The following is a 17,706-nucleotide window of genomic DNA, read 5'->3' on the forward strand; positions in this document are numbered from 1 at the left end:
CTGTCCAAATGAGAAGCCTCAGGCATGTGATGACCAATGAGCAGAGAATCAATCTTAAGATGAAAGGGAGAAAAAGAAGTCCCAGAAATTCTGATGATGCAAGGTAGCAGAATAGGCTACCCCAACATGCCACTTTGTCACAGAAATTCTTCTGAGCTGAAGGTAATTAGAAGCAGCCACCGCAGTTAGAGGCAAAAACTTCAGTATTTTAGTTCTGAACGCTGCAGTGAAATGCATTTTCTTTGGAAATATCCATTAAGTGCATTTAAACTCTGCCAGAAAAAAACAAAACAAAACCAAAACCAAAAACCTGTTTAACCTACTTTTGTATTAATAGTTACTTGTATAAATTAAAGGTTTTCAAGTGAGAAAAAAAAATAACAGGGTGCCTGGGTGGCTCAGTGGTTAAGCATCTGCCTTTGGCTCAGGTCATGAACCCAGAATCCTGGGACTGAGCCCCACACGGGCTCCCTGCTCAGCGGGGAGTCTGCTTCTCCCTCTGCCCCTCTTCTCTGCTCACGCTCTCTCAAAAATAATGAAAAAAAATTTAAAAGATTTTATTTATGTATTTAACAGAGATCACAAGTAGGCAGAGAGGCAGGTGGGGGGGGGGGTCAGGGAAGCAGGCTCCCTGCTGAGCGGAGAGCCTGATGCGGGGCTTGATCCCAGAACCCTGAGATCATGACCTGAGCCGAAGGCAGAGGCTTAACCCACTGAGCTACCCAGGTGCCCAAAATTTAAAAAATCTTAAAAAGAAATAAAAAGGAAAAAAACAGCCAACACTGCTTTTACCTTTCCCCTTTTCTGCCTAAAGGCTGGATATAAATTCTCCTTTTACCGGACACTGACATCTACCTGTCCAGAGAGGAACCAGAATAATCTGCAAACTTTCCTCTGACCTCCCTCCTTCTTTTTCCTTCCATTGTGGCCTAAATTTGTATTCCTTTGCCCTGTCATTTCTCTATAAATTGACTATCCTTTATTGAAGGTGGTAAATAAGTTGGAAATTCTAAGCTGCCATTCAGAGTTATTTTCACGTAGGTTCCTCTCTTGTGATGCGTTAACTGTTTTTCTCTTGTTAATCTTTTTGCTACCGTCCTACCTGAAAACCTAAGATGGGAGGTGTAGTCCCCCCCCCAACAATGATCTAGGGAGAAAGAGCAGCTGCCCCATGATGTACCCCTCTGGAATATTGATTATCTAAAGTTACTTAGGAAACACTGAGTTCAAGGACACCCACACCCTCCTCCATCCCACTGACAGCAGGAAGCAAATCTCCCATATGAAAAATACCCTCCCTGTACTAAGAAGTAAAAAGGCATCCACATCACCAGAGAATAGGGACCGGAGAAAGGCAAGAAAGAGGACTGGGTGGGATTGTTCTCAACCCCAAGGCTCTTTGGCTCTCAGCAAAAACAGACATTGACACAAGGCCAAGAAAAGATTTAGGGAGTGTTTATTGAGGCTCATGCCCCAGTACCAGGGAGGCAGCACTGGGAACAAAGGCCCTGGAAGTTTGCAAAGGGGATGAGGCAGGAGAGCAGGGACATCCCAGCTGGAAGGGGTGGAGATACGGAAAACTGCTTGCAGGCGCAGTGGATAACTCCAGTCCACAGTCAGCGTGTGTCTCATTAGCATGTCAGGTCTTCATCCTGGGGCCAAGAGTGTTAGGACTGTCCAAGTATTATGACTGTCTTTAGAATTGTTGGAGGAAAGAGCAGGTGGAGGGTCAGAGCTGGAGTCCACTGTGGCACAGGCTGGTTTAGTCTGGATTCTTCTCGAGAGTTCTTTCTGGCAAACATCTCCTTTCTGCACCCCTGAAATACACTCCTCAAAAACAAGTGGTTGGTTCAGCCTTTTCTTTCTTCTTAGGTGATACGCAGAGCAATGGGCTTCGTGGTTAGGGTGGGATAGGGTCCCAGACACAGCCCCTATTCTATTTCAGTCTCCCCCTGAGAGATTTTACCCTGCTTATTCCTAGGGAGTAGGGGCCGAAGGTCTCACCTTCTGAAACTGCTTCTTGCTGAATGGGGTGTTGTCCCTGTCCTAACCTGGAGGGGTACCAATCTCTCACCAAATGCTCTAACACCCTATAGGGACGTTGCTCCTCTTGGGACCGGTATGTGGGACCCTTGTGCTATCACAGTTCCACAGGAAACTGCTGTCATCTAGAAGACACAAACTTAAACAGACGATTAAAGGGGCAGGGCCTGAATAATAACAAAAGAATGAGAGAGCCCAGGAAAGGGAGGAATCACACAATGTTAGGCAGAGAGCCTCTGCCTGCGTCCCATAGTTTGGGCAGTGTGATTATCGAACCCATGCAACCATCTGGTTCGTCTGTAAGTCTCCTGAACGTTTGGTTCCACTTCCCCAGAGCTGTTGATGTAGGCACAACAAGTGTTGTTGACTACCGCACAGACACCCCCTTGTTTGGCCAGAAGATAATCTAGAGCTAACCGCGTGTCAAGTACATTAGCCACGGAATCCAGGGACTCCTGGAGGCTCTCTAAGCTGTCACCAGTGTGTGTGGCCAGGTTTTCTACGAGCTGGGTAAGGTTTTTTAAAGTTGTTTCATGATAAGCAAACCCCCTCCAGGGGGCAGCCGGTCCTATGGCTTCTCCAGTTGCTGCCAAGATAAGCCCAAGTGCTCTCTTATGTCTGGTTTGAGAGGTGATGTTATATATAGTGGCGCCTAACCCTTTAGGGCCCAATCGTCCCAAAGTGCATTCTCCCCGGAAGTGAACATTATCTACACACGAATAGGCCACTGCCTGAAGAGGCTTGGAGAAGGAGGAATTAGGGCTCCCTTCGTAGGGTAGCTTATTTTGGGGGGTACCACAGAGAAACAGATACCCTGGTGGGGTACAAGCTTGGCGGGGTGAAGAGGAGTTAAACCAACTTCGTAAAAGGCGACCCCAGTTAGGTGTACTCTTGCATCTGGGGGACAGAGGCCCTCCATCCAGTGGCCCCCCACCAAGGTCTGAATCCTCTTCTATTCCCTCCTGGCTATCGAAAGCAGATGGGGTCTGATAGGTGAGCCTCCAGGAAGGGGTTGCTATTCCTTTCCAGTAGGTACAGGAGAAGTTAGGTTGGTCATCTTGGGAAAGAAGAGAGGAGTCCACACACCAGTGGGTCTGGTTGGGAGTACATGAAGAGCTTGAAGAGGAAAATGACATAGGATAAACGGAGGGCAAGCTTCCCACATTGGTAAGGCAAGTGTGTGTCTGGCAGGGGCAACAGGGCTGTCCTTGCTCTCGACAGAGAAGAGGCCGCTTAACCTGGAGACCGGTTTGGTTCCAAGAGTCTGTAAGCCCGACACACTTCATATCATCGCGATCATCGAGTTCTACTACTAGAAGGGCCGTGCTCCTAATAGGACCAGAAGTCAAGGTGAGAGTAATATCCTCATTGACAGGTACAAACTGGAGCTTTGGAACCCCGTCTTGTGGGGGAGGATGACAGATCCAACAATCAGAGAGGTTATTTCCTGAGGCCACAATGCTAGAAATGTTGACAATTGCATTTTCTCTCCAGGTTTCCCCGCCTTTGTTGTTTTCTTCCCAACTCATCCCCGGGAGAAGGGCCAAGAGAAGAGTCCACTTCATCAGTCTCATCATTGGTTTGATCTTCTAGACCCTGCAGGGGCAGAACGGGTCTTTCCCAGGGAGGAGAGATGACCCGAAACAGTACTCACAGAGAAGGAAAAGTAAAACAAAGGCAACAAAAAGCAACGTCAGCAAACCAAACCACCAAGGTTTAAACACTTATCTGACTCTGAGGGTCGCTTGTTGAACAAGTATTTGAGGTCTTCCACAGGCTCACATGAGTCAGATGGTTCTGGGCCTTCCGGGCATTTCTGAGGATGTCCAGGAGAAAAAGGTTTTAGCCTAGAAAGATGTAGCCGGCTAGGGTTTCCTTGCAGCTTAACTGCTCTTGGGGTGGCTAAAATCAGTCAATAGGGGACTTTCCACTTGGGGAGCAACTGATCCTCCAGGAAGCCCTCCTTCCAAGGTTTTCAGGAGGACCTGATCGCCTGGATTAATGTGCACAGGTTGGGGTGGCGGGGAGAAGGGGTCACTTCTAAATGACCTCTAGGGGGTGCTGGTAGCATGTAATTAGCATAATCCACAATGGCTTTTTTGCACCTGGCCTAAATAAAATGACGCAAGCTCTGGCTTATGTTCCCAACCAGTAAAATATCGGGGGGTGAGGAGGGGTCTCCCATGTCCTTTCAAATGGGCTGAGTCTTAGGTTAGTCTTAGGGACTGTGGCAATCCTGGGTAGTGCGGTAGGAGGCAACTGGACCCAAGGCTCATGAGTTTCTTCACACTTTTCCTCAAGTCTTTTCTAGGGTATGATTCATCTTTATTTTATTTTAAAGATTTTATTTATGTATTTGACAGACGAAGATCACAAGTAGGCAGAGAGGCAGGCAGAGAGAAAGAGGGAGAAGCAGACTCCTCGCTGAGGGGATCGATCCCAGGACCCTGAAATCATGACCTGAGATAAAGGCAGAGGCTTACCCCACTGAGCCACCCAGGCGCCCCATGATTCATCTTTTCAACCTGCCTGAGAAATAGGGGGCCCAGGGAGCATGCAATTTATAATTTATTCCCAGGGCCGCTGAAAGGCTCTGAGTATTTCAGCTGTAAAAGGAGTCTCTCACTTTGCAGACTTGGAGAGCCCAAACTGGGGAACTTTCTTTTAGGAGGAATTTATAGACCTCCATTGCCTTCCCATACCAGGTGGGGAAGGCTTTTACCCATTCAGTACAAGTATCAACAAACACAAGGTGGTATTTGTGGCCGGCTCATGGTGCAGCAGACTAAAGACTACTTCATCTATTTTCCCCAGGATACATCCCCTGGTGTTGGGCTGGTGTAAGAAGTGGGGGCTGATTGGATGGGTCTGTGGTTTGCTTTGGGTGCCTAAGGCACAGGCGAGGGTAACTTGTTTTATAGTCTAAGTCCCTATCCTGAAAAGACCTTTCACACCAAGTCCTATAGGAGGTCTCTTCCATAATGGGTGACATCATAGAAATGTTGAATGAGCTTTTACTGCTGGGCCTCGGGAATGAGAATTTTGTCCTCTCTCATAAGCCAGCCAGGGCTTTTTTCTGTATATTCGTATCTCTTTGCTTCCTCCTGTTCCATCAGGGGGTTCTGAGGGTGACTGGGGAACTCATGGTGGTAATCTGAGCTGGCTCCTGAGCTCAGGTGGCCTGTTTAACCAGCTGATTGGGGGCGCCTGGGCAGCTCAGTCCCTTAGACGTCTGCCTTTGGCTCAGGTCATGATCCCAGAGTCCTGGGATCGAGCCCTGCATTGTGCTCTCTGATCAGTGGGGAGTCTGTTTCTCCCTCTCCCTCTACTGCTCTCCCTGCTTGTTCTATCAAATAAATAAATAAAATCTTTCAGGTGCCTGGGTGGCTCAGTGGGGTAAGCCGCTGCCTTCACCTCAGGTCATGATCTCAGGGTCCTGGGATCGAGCCCCGCATTGTGCTCTCTGATCAGCGGGGAGTCTGTTTCTCCCTCTCTCTCTCCCTCTACTGCTCCCCCTGCTTGTTCTCTCTATCAAATAAATAAATAAATAAAATCTTTCAGGTGCCTGGGTGGCTCAGTGGGGTAAGCCGCTGCCTTCACCTCAGGTCATGATCTCAGGGTACTGGGATCGAGCCTCGCATCGGGCTCTCAGGAAAGGTAATGCTATGGCCCATCGGTCCCGTATGCCAGAGGTCATTCAGGTTTGGATCTTCAAGTCCGAGTAAAGTGAAACAGCAGGCGAGAAGACACGTATGCGACCAGAAATGGTTCTGTCAGTATTACGACACCTCCAGAGGAGGCCATTGCAGGAAAGGAAAATGCTGGGGGGGGGGGGTGTATTAAGAGAGGGGGCCGTAAATTTATGGCGGCATTTATCTTGGGTCTGAGAGAGACCAGGAGCTAGGAAACAAGTGAGATTGGGTGCTGGGCTTAATGGAACTCTTTTTAACTATACTGGTCCGAAAGTTTTGGAATCTGTTCCGTTGGGCATCAACCATCCAGGGGGAACAGGAATGCCGACAAAACCTAAATCAGTTAAGGGGAGGCAGATCCAGCAAGCAGTGTTTATAAGAGAAGACGTAGAATGAAGCCAGAAGTGACAGGTGGTATTTAGGAGTTGGCGAGTATAGTTAGCAATAGAGGGACCAGGGGGAGCACAGGAGGGAATAGGAGTCCGTCCCCCCTTATGTCTGAGTGAAAGTATGGCCACTGGGTCCTTTCCGTGACATCCAGCCGGAGTCCCCAGGACCTCTGTTGATCCCAATAAGCACTTTTGCACCGCGGTGGAGTGAGAGACAGAGTTGCTGCTGGATTTCCAGTTTCAAGAGGGGAAACAGTGAGATGTGAGTCCGTTTCCGTCCAGGGGGCTAGAGTTTCGCATCCCCATCGGGAACAAAAGCCATCTGCTTTACCCCCACATCCCGTTGTCTCCTGGACAAATGTGTATATTGTCCCCAGGGCGACATAGGCTTGCCCAGGGCCAAGGCAGGAGCTGACACTGTGGTACTTGGAAGGTAGGACGCTGGGTTGGGGAGGTGGTCTGGTTGGCAATAACAATTTCTTTCCTCCCTTGCCCCCTGGATGGCCCCACCCATTCTCTAGTCAGTGTCCAACATGGATACTGGCCTGAGTCTCTAGGGGTGCCAGGAGGAGAATAAGTATTACTCCACGCTGGACTCCCCAGTTTTAAGTCTGGTACTTTGGGGGCCCTTTTTGAGAGTAACTTTTAGGGGGTCTGATGGTGATGGATGTGAAGTCAAAGAGATCTGTTCTGGATTGGTCTTTTTTACTCATGAGTGGTGGATCCATGGTGTGAGGCCGGAAACCCTGAGGGCGGGTAGGGGTTATAAGTAGACGGATGGGTGTATGTTTCCAGTCTTTTACCCAGACTTCATCCCCAGGGTGAAAGGAATGGATGGGAGTTCCTAGTGATACAGGGGCTCTCGCCAACAGGTGGGCATGTAGTTTTGTAAGGACTTGTCCTACGGATTTTAGTTGGCTATGGAGATGTGTATCCCCTAAGACCTTGAGATTGCCGAGGGTGGGGATTAATAAGGTGGGGCGGTCTGCCATAGAGTATTTCAAAAGGAGAGTATCCATGTTTCTGTGGAATGCAGCGGGAATGGAGGAGTGCTAAGGGGAGTAACTCTGTCTAACCCAGGGAGGTTTCAGCATGTAATTTGGAGGGTTTCCTTTAGGGTACGGTTCATGCGCTCTATTTTCCCTGAACTCTGAGGTTGATAGGCCATATGGAGTTTCCAGGAGATGTTAAGGGCTTAAGTTAGTCCTTGTAGAACTTCTGAGATGAAAGCAGGGCCACTGTCACTGTGAATGGTGAGCGGAATCCCATATCGGGGGACAGTTTCCTGGAGCGGTACCTTGGTGACTTCTCTGGCCCTTTCAGTTTGAGTGGGAAAGGCTTCAACCCATCCTGAAAAGGTGCAGACTAGGACAGAGACATTTGATTTCTCGATGAGGGACCATCTCGGTCAAATCTACTTCTAAATCTTCAAAGGGTGCTGTCCCTATGTGTTGTAGCCCAGGGGGTAGAGTGGGCCGTTTTTGGATTATGTTTAGCACAAGTGACCCAACGGTCCATGACCGACTTACACAGTGTTGCCAGTCTGACAATGTAGAAGTGTTTTGCCAGAAGTTTTTCCAGTCCTGTTTTTCCCAGGTGCAAGGTTGAATGTTGTTCCGCAAATGCATGAGGGGTGAGGGCCGCGGGAAGGAACAATCGCTCATCTGGGAGGATCCACCATCCTTGCGGGTGCTGGACTGCTCCTTCAGTCTTGGCCCAACTATCTTCGGCAGCCACGTAATGTGGGATTTTGCAGGGAGGGAGTGACGGGAGCTATGGTGGCAGGTTGTCTGTTTTGTGCAGCCTCGCTGGCTACTTGGTCAGCTCGGCAGTTCCCAGTGGCAGGCTCATCATCCCCTTTCTGGTGTCCCCAACAACGAAGGACAGCTAGGCTTTGGGGGGCCCGTACCATCTCTAATAATGTCAGGAGCCCCCTTTCTTTGTATATTGCCCTGTGCACATGTAAGGTGGCAAAGGCATATCTTGAGTCTGTGTATATGTTGAGCTTTTTGTCCTTCGATAATGTAAGCGCCCATATTAAGGCCCAGAGGTAGCCCTTTGAGCAGACCATCCTGCAGGGAGGGCTTTAGCTTCCAGGACCTCCGTGGCTGTGGTGACAGCATAACCCGCTTTCCTTGAACCATTACTCAGGAAGCTGCTGCCATCAGTGTATAGGGTGAGGTCAGCGTTTGTTAAAGGGGAGTCCTTGAGGTCCGGACGGGTGGCGTATACTTCAGTAATGATTTCCAGACAGTTATGTTCTTATTCTCCTTCTGCCGTCAAAAGGTATGTGGCTGGGCTCAGAGCCTGTACAGACTGCAAGGTAATGTGGGGATTTTCCAGGAGTAGTCCTTGATACTGAGAGAGCCAGCCATTTGGTGTCTGTTTTTGACCTTGGCCGTACATTAGAGTTACTACTGAGTGGGGAACCTTTACCGTTAGCTGCTGTTCAAGAGTGAGTTTGTCAGCTCCTTTGATAAGAAGTATGGTAGCTGCCAGGGCTTGCAGGCAAGGGGGCCATCCAGAAGCAATGGGATCTAATTTTTTGGACAGGTATGCAACTGGCTTTCTCCAGGGGTCTATGGGCTGAGTTAGGAGCCCTAAGGCTGTTTTATCCTTTTCATGGACATATAGGCAGAAAGGTTTTCCAGTGTCACATAGGCCCAGGGCTAGAGCTTTTCCAAGTAGGTCCTTAAGTTTCTTAAATGCTTTTTCTTGTGTGCCTTTCCATTGTAAAAGTTGTGTCTCCAAGTCCCACTAGCAGATTGTCCAGGGGCCTGGCTATGACTGAGAACCCCAGTATCCAGATCTGGCAGAATCCTGCGGCTCCCAGGAACTCACATAGGTCCCACTTAGCAGTGGGCTGTGGGAAGCTAGCTATTATAGCCTTTCATTCTACGCTGAGGGCTCGCTTCCCTTGAGTTATTATGAATCCCAAATATTTAACTTCTTGTCTACATAGTCGAGCCTTTTCCCAAGAGACTCGATATTCTCTCTTCGACAAGTATTATAAGAGGTCAAGCGTTTCCCGATGGCTAGTCTCTTCAGTGGGGCTGGTGATGGGAAAGTCGTCCACATACTGGAGGACTGTGCAACCAGTCTGGTCTCGGGGAACGTCAGCCAGGTCCGAGGCCAGGGCTTCACTGAATATTGTTGGTGAGTTATTGAAGCCTTGTGGGAGCTGGGTCCAGGTTAGCTGCGTCTGGGCACCTGTGCTGGTATCAATCCATTCAAAGGTGAATAGGAGCTGGCTTACTGGGGCCAAGTGAATGCAGAAGAAGGCGTCCTTTAAATCGGGGCAGGTGAACCAGGCAGCGTTTGGTGGGATATGGCGTAAAAGGGTGTAGGGGTTGGGCCTACTGGATGTACGGTTTGAGTAACTTGATTTACAGCACGCAAGTCCTGGACGGGTTGGTAGTCACCATTAGGTTTCTTGACTGGGAGCAGCGGGGTGTTTCAGGGGATTGGCACTCAATTAGGGTGCCTGCCTTTTTCAGTCGCTACAGATGAGCCTGTACGCCCAACTGAGCTTCCTGCAAGATCAGATACTGTCTTTGCTATTGGGGTTGAGTTCCAATTTTTAGTTCTATAATAATGGGCCTGCCGACAGCAAGCCCGGGTGGGTTATCTTCTACCCATACACTGGGGACTGCGGTCTGGAAGGCTTCAGGGCTAGTTTCAGGATGGTCTTGTTCAAATAGTCTCCATTCCTCATCGGGGTGTGTTTAGGGACATGATAATCCAGGGCTTGGTGGGGCTTAGATTCATGGTGGCTTGTCCTGACTGCTCAAAAGAAATCTGTGCCCATAATTTTGAAAGTAAGTCTCTTCCCAACAGCGGTATTGGACAGTCTGGGACATATAGGAATTCATGGGAGACTATATGTCCTCCTAGTTTATAGGTCCGTGATTGGCAGAAGGGTTGACTTGTGGTCTGATCCCATGGCCCCCATGATGGTTATGGTTCATCCTGTTAGGGGTGTCACTGGGGTGGTCACTACAAAGTGTTATGCTCCGGTGTCAACCATGAAAGTGATCTTCTGGCCCCCAAAGTTCATATTAACTGTGGGCTCTGGAGGGCCTAGTATCATTGAGCCTGGTCTCCATGAATCTAAATCTATATTGGCCAGCCCGATGAAGTCAGGACCTTGGTTTGCCCGGATCTTGGGTTGGGTGGAGGGCTTGTGACCTGGGCTTTCGATCTGGGCACTCATTTTTCCAGTGCCACATTTCCTTGCAATACACACAATGGTCCCTTTTGAGGGTTCTGCACTGCTGAGGTTGCGTCTCTGATCGCCCTGTTGTTTCATGTGGTTGGGAGCCTTGCTGAAGGGCTGCGGCTAGCAGAGTAACTTGTTTCATTCCTTTTCAGCCTCTCGTTTGGCTTCAGTGTCTCGGTTGCGGTAGACCTTGTTTGCTATTTCTAGTAGTTGAGTGATGTTCATCCCAGCGAAACCCTCAAGTTTTTGGAGTTTGCGGCGGATGTCAGGGGCTGACTGAGCCACAAATGCTGCATTTACCATTCGTTGATTCTCTGGTGCTTCTGGATCACATAGAGTGTATATGTGGAAAGCCTCGCAGAGCTGCTCATCATAATTACCGGGAACCTCTTCTTTGTCCTGAGTCACATCAGCTGTTTTTGACATATTAGTAGGTCTTTTGGCTCCCTGGCGGAGGCCCCGCAGGATAGCATCTTGGTAGCACTTGATGGCATTCCGGCCTTCCTCTGTGTTGAAGTCCCAGCCAGGCTGGTTGTCCGGGGCAGACTCTTGGGTCCATCCCTCTGGGTTTAAGGAGCCCACTGGTGCCAGCTCTTCGAGCCATTTACGTGCCTCCTGGAGAATTCTTCTTTCCTCCGTGTTGAACAAGCTGCTGGCAGTCTTCCCAGGTTGGTAGGTGGGTCTGGAAGATGGATTCCATAAGGTTGATCCTTGCCTGTGGTTTTTCCGAAAAGGCAGAAGTGTTATGCTTCCAGTTCAGGTCTGTGGGGGTGAAGGGCTGATAGTAGATAATGGGTCTGCCTGGTTGGGGGGTGCCATCTACTCCAATTCTGTCAGGACCTTGAGTTTCTTGGAGAGACATCTGGTAAGTGGGAATTTATCGCATTCGGAGGCGACGTTTGATGTTCCATGGCTCGCGTTCTGGGGAGGGATCCTCATCAGGAACAGTCAGCAAAGAGTCTGGGGAGGGGTCCCCATAAGGAACTGGCAAGGAGGCTGGTGCTGGCTGCAGGGTTACTGGCATCTGGGGAGTCGGAGGCAGTGGGGAAATTGCTGCTGTTGGTGGAGCCAGAGCCACTGGTGGGGCAACTAACAGCATACAAGTGAGAGAAGGTGGAGAGGGTATGCCTGATGATGAAACGGAAGGTGGTGATGTGTTGGGTTCCACTTCAGGTGCAGTTGGGAGGGCTGAGGCAGTTGAGAGGGTCGGAGGCCCATAGAGTGGTGGGAGCCCTTGATGTATAGCCTTATTTCGGATGCTTTTAGTCGGCTGTGTCACGAGAATCCTGTACTGTCCCTTGCCATTGGCACAGAACCATTCTCATGTGGGAAGGGTCCTGGCTATCTCTAACCAGGAATCAATGTATGGGAACTGGTCCAGATGTCCTGGGTTTCCTGGGACTACAAGATAAATGCATTGGACGGTGGGGAGGTCTAAGGTTCCTTCTGAGGGCCAGCCAGCATCAAAAAGTGGGACACTCCAGTTCACATAGGGTTCTCAGTTTTCCTGGGGTCATATGTACCCTGTAGTCAGCACTAAAGCCTTTCCTGATTTTTAAGCATGCAATCTAAGACAACGGGTTTGCTGGGTTTCCTATCCATCATGAAGTGTTGCAAACAAAGGGTAGGGTACTTTCAGCTGCTGTCCTGCTCCCGTCCCTCACGGGAACTTAGGAGCGTCTTAGCTAAGGTCTATCCATATAAGCCCCGGGACAGGCTACTCCATAGAGTAGATGACCATTACACTGTATGACGCTCCGCGAGGCTCAGGGTGCAGCCCACTCAGACTCCGTGGCGGAAGCTGTGGAGCTGTACAGACACATTCATACATACAAGTGTTTCTTCAGATTCAAACAGGCTGGACACCCCCCTTGGGTACCCTGGACTGATGGGAGGTGATCAGTCTCCTGTTCCACCCACAGGGGTGGGTCTGGCTTGGACAGTGGCCCTGGGGCTTCCCTGGTTCAACGGGTGGATCTGGTCAGTTGTCCCCAGTCTCCTGTTGTTGGTCTGGCAGGGGGGAGGCGAGCCACGGCTGTTGGGGAGAACCCAGCCTTGGGTCCGCTGAAATCAGCAGGGTGCACCTAAACCCTAGGGCAGGTGCTCCGTTGCCCTCCGCAGCCTGTCTCCTGTCTCACACCGGTGGTGGCACAATGGGCCAGCACGGTTGAGTTTCCCGGTCAGGGAACCAAATGTTGCGGAAAATCTGAGGCGACTGGGGAAACTCAAGCGGCACGCGGAGAAATGGGAGAACACAGCTTTATGAACGCGGGTGGGCTCAGCAGGATCCTTCCCAAAGTCTGAGCATCTGGCCTTTGTTGGGACAGTCATTTATAGGTAAACTAGAGATTTTTTTGCGGTTTCTCACTGCTGATTGGCTCAGGAGTCTCGTGGTAGTTCTTAGAGCTATGCAGAAGTGACTTGGTGGAGAAATGCCGTGTCACTTTCGGCGGCCTTTCATCTCAGCGAGGTGGCCATTGTGGGCTTTCCACCTCAACCCTATCTGGACGATCGAGGGATTTGTCTTGAAAGTCAGGTCTGCTGGAATATTCCATCTGTTCCATTGTCTCCACACACGGGCGCTGGAGACCTTCATCTTCTGCAGACGGGAGCAGTGCAGCAGGGTCGAGTCTGGCATACTTTAAAAATAACATCTGGCTATCTAGCAAGAGGGCCTGATACTTAGTTAGCCTTCCTCCGGTCAGCCAATAGTGCCCTTTAATTTCTAATACTGTCTGAACCTGATGGGGAGTTAGATGGTGACTCAGGGTCAGCTTTGAGGCCTCACTCACTAAGGGAGCTGGGCTATGTCCTTGTGACTTGGTCTAGTTATCTTGAAAAATAGGCCACCAGTCTCTGATCAGGGCCCAGCTTTTGAGTCAGGACCCCAAAGCAATCTCCTGCCTCTCATGGACATACAGGTAAAAGGCATATCCAAACTGAGAAGCCCCAGTGCAGGGGCCTCATCCAACTCGGTTTTTAAGGCTTTAAAAAGGCTCACTAACAGGGTGCCTGGGTGGCTCAGTGGGTTAAACCTCTGCCTTCAGCTCAGGTCATGATCCCAGGGTCCTGGGATGGAGCCCTGCATCGGGCTCTCTGCTCAGCAGGGAGCCTGCTTCCCCCACCACCCCTGCCTGCCTCTCTGTCTACTTGTGGTCTCTGTCAAATAAATAAATAAAATCTTTAAAAAAAAAAAAGGCACACTAACATCAGTCTTTTGTAGGGGTCCCCTTTCTCCCCCCTTCAAGGCTTATAAGGGGCTCCACCGTTAGGCCATAATTAAGGAATCAGAGCTCGGCTGTATCCAGAAAGTCAGAGTCACTTTTTGGTTTAGGGAACAGGCAAGGCGCTGATGGTCCTCTTGGGATCCACGGCATGGTATCAGAGTGAAGCCCAAATGCTGGCCCTGTTTTTGTTTTGATGGGGTAACCCTATATCCTCCCTTAGTAGAAAATTTAAGGTCTTTCCAGTATTCTGATCAGAGGCCTGCTTGGTCAAACTGGCTATGAACCAATCACCATCATACCGTAAGAGGATCCCATGACTCACTCTTAATTCCCGTCCTAACTCTCTTGCCAGAACCTTTCCAAATAGGTGATCTCTAAAGTCCAGATGTACTAAGCATTCCCTTGAGTACCAGGTGTTTTTTATTCAAAGGCTAGTATATATTGACTCTCCTCATAAAGAAATATGCAAATAATAATAATAATAATAATAATAATAATAAAGGCATCCTTTAGGTCTCGGACAGTGAGAACTCAAGCATAGCTGGGAACCTGGGTAAGCAGAGTATATAGGTTGGGTACTACTGTGTGTGTGGGAACAATTCCTTGATTTATAGCCCTCAAATCCTGTATAAGGCAAAATTGTCCACTGGGCTGCCTCACTGTGAGGACTGAGGTATTACATGGGGCTTGATAAGGCTTGATAGTCCATATTTGAGAAATTTTGAAATTAACAGCTGGATTCCTCTTAAAGATTTATTTTATGGAATATTGTTTTTTCCAAGGACAGCGTGCACTGGGTTTTAACTTTATCTGACTGGAGGAGACATTTTTACCTTACCCCAGACATGAATATCCCATGCAAATGGATCTCCTTGGTTTTGTGCTCAGAGCAATATTTGAGGGCTCAAACCTGGGACCATTCAGCAATGCCCATGGATGGATTCCTGGTTTCTATTCTATCTCCATTTTAATATCACCATTTTCAAGATAAATTGTGGTTCCAGAATTGTTTAGCAGATCTCTCCCCAACAGCAGGGACCTCAGAACGGAATGAGTAAAAACACTGGATCAGGCCCCGCAAGCAATAAGGAGACTAAGCTTGTCTTACCTTTAGCTATCCATTTGTCTGTCCGTCCGTCCATCTGTCCATCCCAGTCCCCACATGGTCACAGTTATAAAGGGGCCAACAGGGTGAGGCAGGACAAAGGCGGCAGCTCCCATATCCACCAGGAATTTAGTTTCCCACCTGCCACATCAGAAGTAACCCCGGGCTCCACCAGTGTGATGGTGAGGGGCCCAGTGGGTATGGGAGCTGGGCATGTCCTCCGGCCTCTTCTCTGTGGTGGGGTGGCCCCACTTCTGAGAGAATGGCCAGGATGGGGCCCACTCCCTTCCCCTGGCCTTCCCACCTGCCACAGACACATTTTCTCCATCCAGGCTGCCTCTGCTCTGGTCAGATGGTTCAGGCTGTGGTCTTCTGGGCTTCCTGGAGTCACCCCAAGGTGGCGGCTGTACCAGGGAAGCCAAAATCTGTGCCTTGTTCACTAACCTCTTGTCTGTATTGGCCTCTTCTGTCCTGTCTCAGTTATTCAAAACCTTGAAGGCCTCCTCCACCAAGGCTGTGAGCAGGGTCTGAGAGCGGTCCTCTTAACTTTCCTAGCTTCCCCCTAATATCAGAGGCAGTCCGGAGGATAAAAGGCTCGGCTGCCTCTGGGTCTCCCCTGCGGGGTGTGTGTGTGTGTGTGTGAGCGCGTGCAAGGCCTCTAGCCCTGGTTTAGAAAGACAGGGGGATTCTCATCCTCCTCCTGAGTTCTGTCCCACACTTGGTCGTAACTAACTGGTTTCCCCATGCGCTTCCTCAACCCTTCAGAAAGGCAGGTAATAAAGGGCCTCACCAGCACCCTGTTGGTTCTGCCCTCAGGATCCCATTGTGGGTCCCAGTCAGGGACAGCGTTTCCTCCTACCCAAAGTGCTCTGTCTCCTGGGTTGGCAGACCCCTGTCAGCAGAATGCCCAGCTTTCCTAAGGATCTCGTCCCGCTCATCTAGGGTGCAAAAGTGAGACGCGACTGTGATGCCATCTGTCAGCTGAGGGATGTGAGATTTAACTTAATAAATGCATCCCTAAATGGGAGATGGTTTTTTGGAAGAATGACCAAACTTTTCCTTACATAGCCCCAAGTCTGTGAGGGAGAAAGAGACAGGAACCCCTCCCTCGGGTACAGCACTTCCCCAAGGGGAACCAGATCCTGCTGGGGCCTAAGTCTGTGGTCCTGCTGTGGGTGCCAGTGAGGATCACTCCAGAGGAGGGCGTGGAAGCTCCATTTGAATAAGGAGGTGGGGAGCTGGTGGAGAGGGAGGGGAGGTTGTTTGAGTCAAAGTTGCAGGAGTAGAGGGGGTTGGGAGGGGACTCCAGTGAAGGAGCACTAGGTCCCAGTTGACTGGAACAGGGGATCATTTAAAATGTCTGGTTTCAACCCAGCAGTGAGTGGGTGGGTGCCTGTGGTAGCAACAAAGGCTACCACAGACTCTACAAGACTCTACCAAAGACTCTACAAGAGTCCCTGAATCTGGGGTCTTGGTATTTCTCTCCACTTCTGAGATCTTTTGCAAAACAACCCCAATTGCAAGACAGTATTAAAATTTAATGATCCATTTTGGGGCCACTATTCCTGGCCCCCCAAGTTATATTGGGACCAGTGCTAAAAATAATAATAGTAATTTCCTTTTCTTCAAACCATCCAATTTAAATTGATCCCTTCCTAGAAGGGAGTCCTTTATCACATCTAAGGTGTTGCCCAGCTTGGGAAGTTGAACAAAATCTGGTGACTTATAAAAAAGGTGAAAGCTGACTAGCAGAGGTAATCCATGGGACTTTTAAAGAAACCCAGGAAAAAGACCAGTCAGAAGGAAAGCTGAGGAGGGGCTAAGAGCGACGGGGACGGGGACAGTCAGAGTGGGCTCAACCCACCAGTGACCAACGCCAGGGAGGTGAAAGTCAGGGGACCCGGGACACTCAGGCTGGGCTCAGCCCACCAAAGGGTTCCCCAGTGACCCGCAGGGGACCAACACTGGGGCGGGGAGAGTCAGAGGGCGGAGGGACACTCAGGTCCTGCTCAACCTGGGACCAACAGCGGGGAGGGGAGAGTCAGGGGACACTCAGACCAGGCTCAACCCACCGGAGGGTCCTCCTGTGACCCGCGGGGTACCAACATCAGGGAGGGGAGAGTCAAGGGGCGGGGGACACTCGACCCAGGAACGCGAGGCCAAAAAACCTTCCTCCGCCGGAAAATTCAAACCCGAGCGACCGAGGGGCCAAAACAGGCGAAGCAGTGCTCGAGGCCTGAGGGGGCAGAGTCGCTGAGGCAGGAGGCACAACTTACCGCCGCCGAGACGCCGAACTAGAGCTCCAGGCCGCTCACTAGTCCCAAGGGTCAGAGGGGCTCCATCCGCCGTCTGCCGGCTCTGGGTCCTCGGGGACTCACCCGGGCTCTCTCTCGGGGTCCCTGCGTGGTCGCCAGAATACGTTCCCGACCGCAGGGCTCTTTGGCTTTCAGCTCAAACAGAAACTGACATGAAGCCGAGAAAAATGCGGCAGCGTTTACTGGGGGCTGAGACTGGGAGCAGAAGTGCCCGCCGGCTCCCCGAACAGCCGGCGCTCTGCAAGGAAGCTGAGGCGGGGAAAAAGGGCACCCGGCTGCCAGGGCGCCGAGCCGCGAAGCTGCGCCAGCGCAGTGGGCGGCACAGGCCCCGCCCCGCGTATCTCATTAGCATGTCAGGTCTCCACCCCCCGGCCGCCGCGAGTGTTCGGATTCCACAGAGGGAGGAGCCGGTGACGGGTCAGCGCCGGGGTCCACCGCGGCGCAGGCTGGTTTAGGCCGGTTTCTCCTGCAGAGTTCTTTCTGGCAAACGTCGTGCTTCCGCGTTCCTATGAGATACACTGCTCAAAAAAAAAAAAAAAAAGATTGCTCAACCTTTTCTTCTTAGGTGACACGCTGGGAGCCTTGGGCTTTGTGGTTAGTGCGGGGAGGGATGGGGTCGGAATGCAGCCCCTATTCTATCTCGGGACCACTTTTAATGGCAAAGTTAGGAAGGGTCTCCTTAAGTGATGGACTTCCTTGAGGACTAGGAAAGAATC

At 50.5% G+C, this 17,706-nt stretch overlaps 2 protein-coding genes across 2 annotated transcripts in view; both read right to left on the reverse strand.

Moving 5' to 3' along the window:
* Positions 1 to 808: 808 nt before the first annotated feature.
* On the reverse strand, positions 809 to 17,446 carry LOC125101990 (endogenous retrovirus group V member 2 Env polyprotein-like). The gene is made up of 2 exons (XM_047732674.1): positions 16,952 to 17,446; positions 809 to 3,859 (listed from the first exon to the last, which is right to left on the reverse strand). Exon 2 carries the CDS (start codon positions 3,618 to 3,620, stop codon positions 2,265 to 2,267), a length of 1,356 nt encoding a protein of 451 aa, XP_047588630.1. The 5' UTR covers positions 3,621 to 3,859; positions 16,952 to 17,446; the 3' UTR covers positions 809 to 2,264.
* LOC125102061 (histone H2B type 1-C/E/F/G/I) overlaps positions 7,021 to 17,706 on the reverse strand; it is a 71,829-nt gene continuing 61,143 nt past the window's right edge. The window contains exon 2 of the mRNA XM_047732763.1: positions 7,021 to 7,025. The gene's annotated coding sequence lies outside the window, so the exon portion shown is untranslated. The remainder of the gene's footprint in view (positions 7,026 to 17,706) is intronic.

The sequence above is a fragment of the Lutra lutra genome, chromosome 6 (genome assembly GCF_902655055.1).
Source record: "Lutra lutra chromosome 6, mLutLut1.2, whole genome shotgun sequence".
In the NCBI taxonomy this organism is placed as follows: Eukaryota; Metazoa; Chordata; class Mammalia; order Carnivora; family Mustelidae; genus Lutra; species Lutra lutra.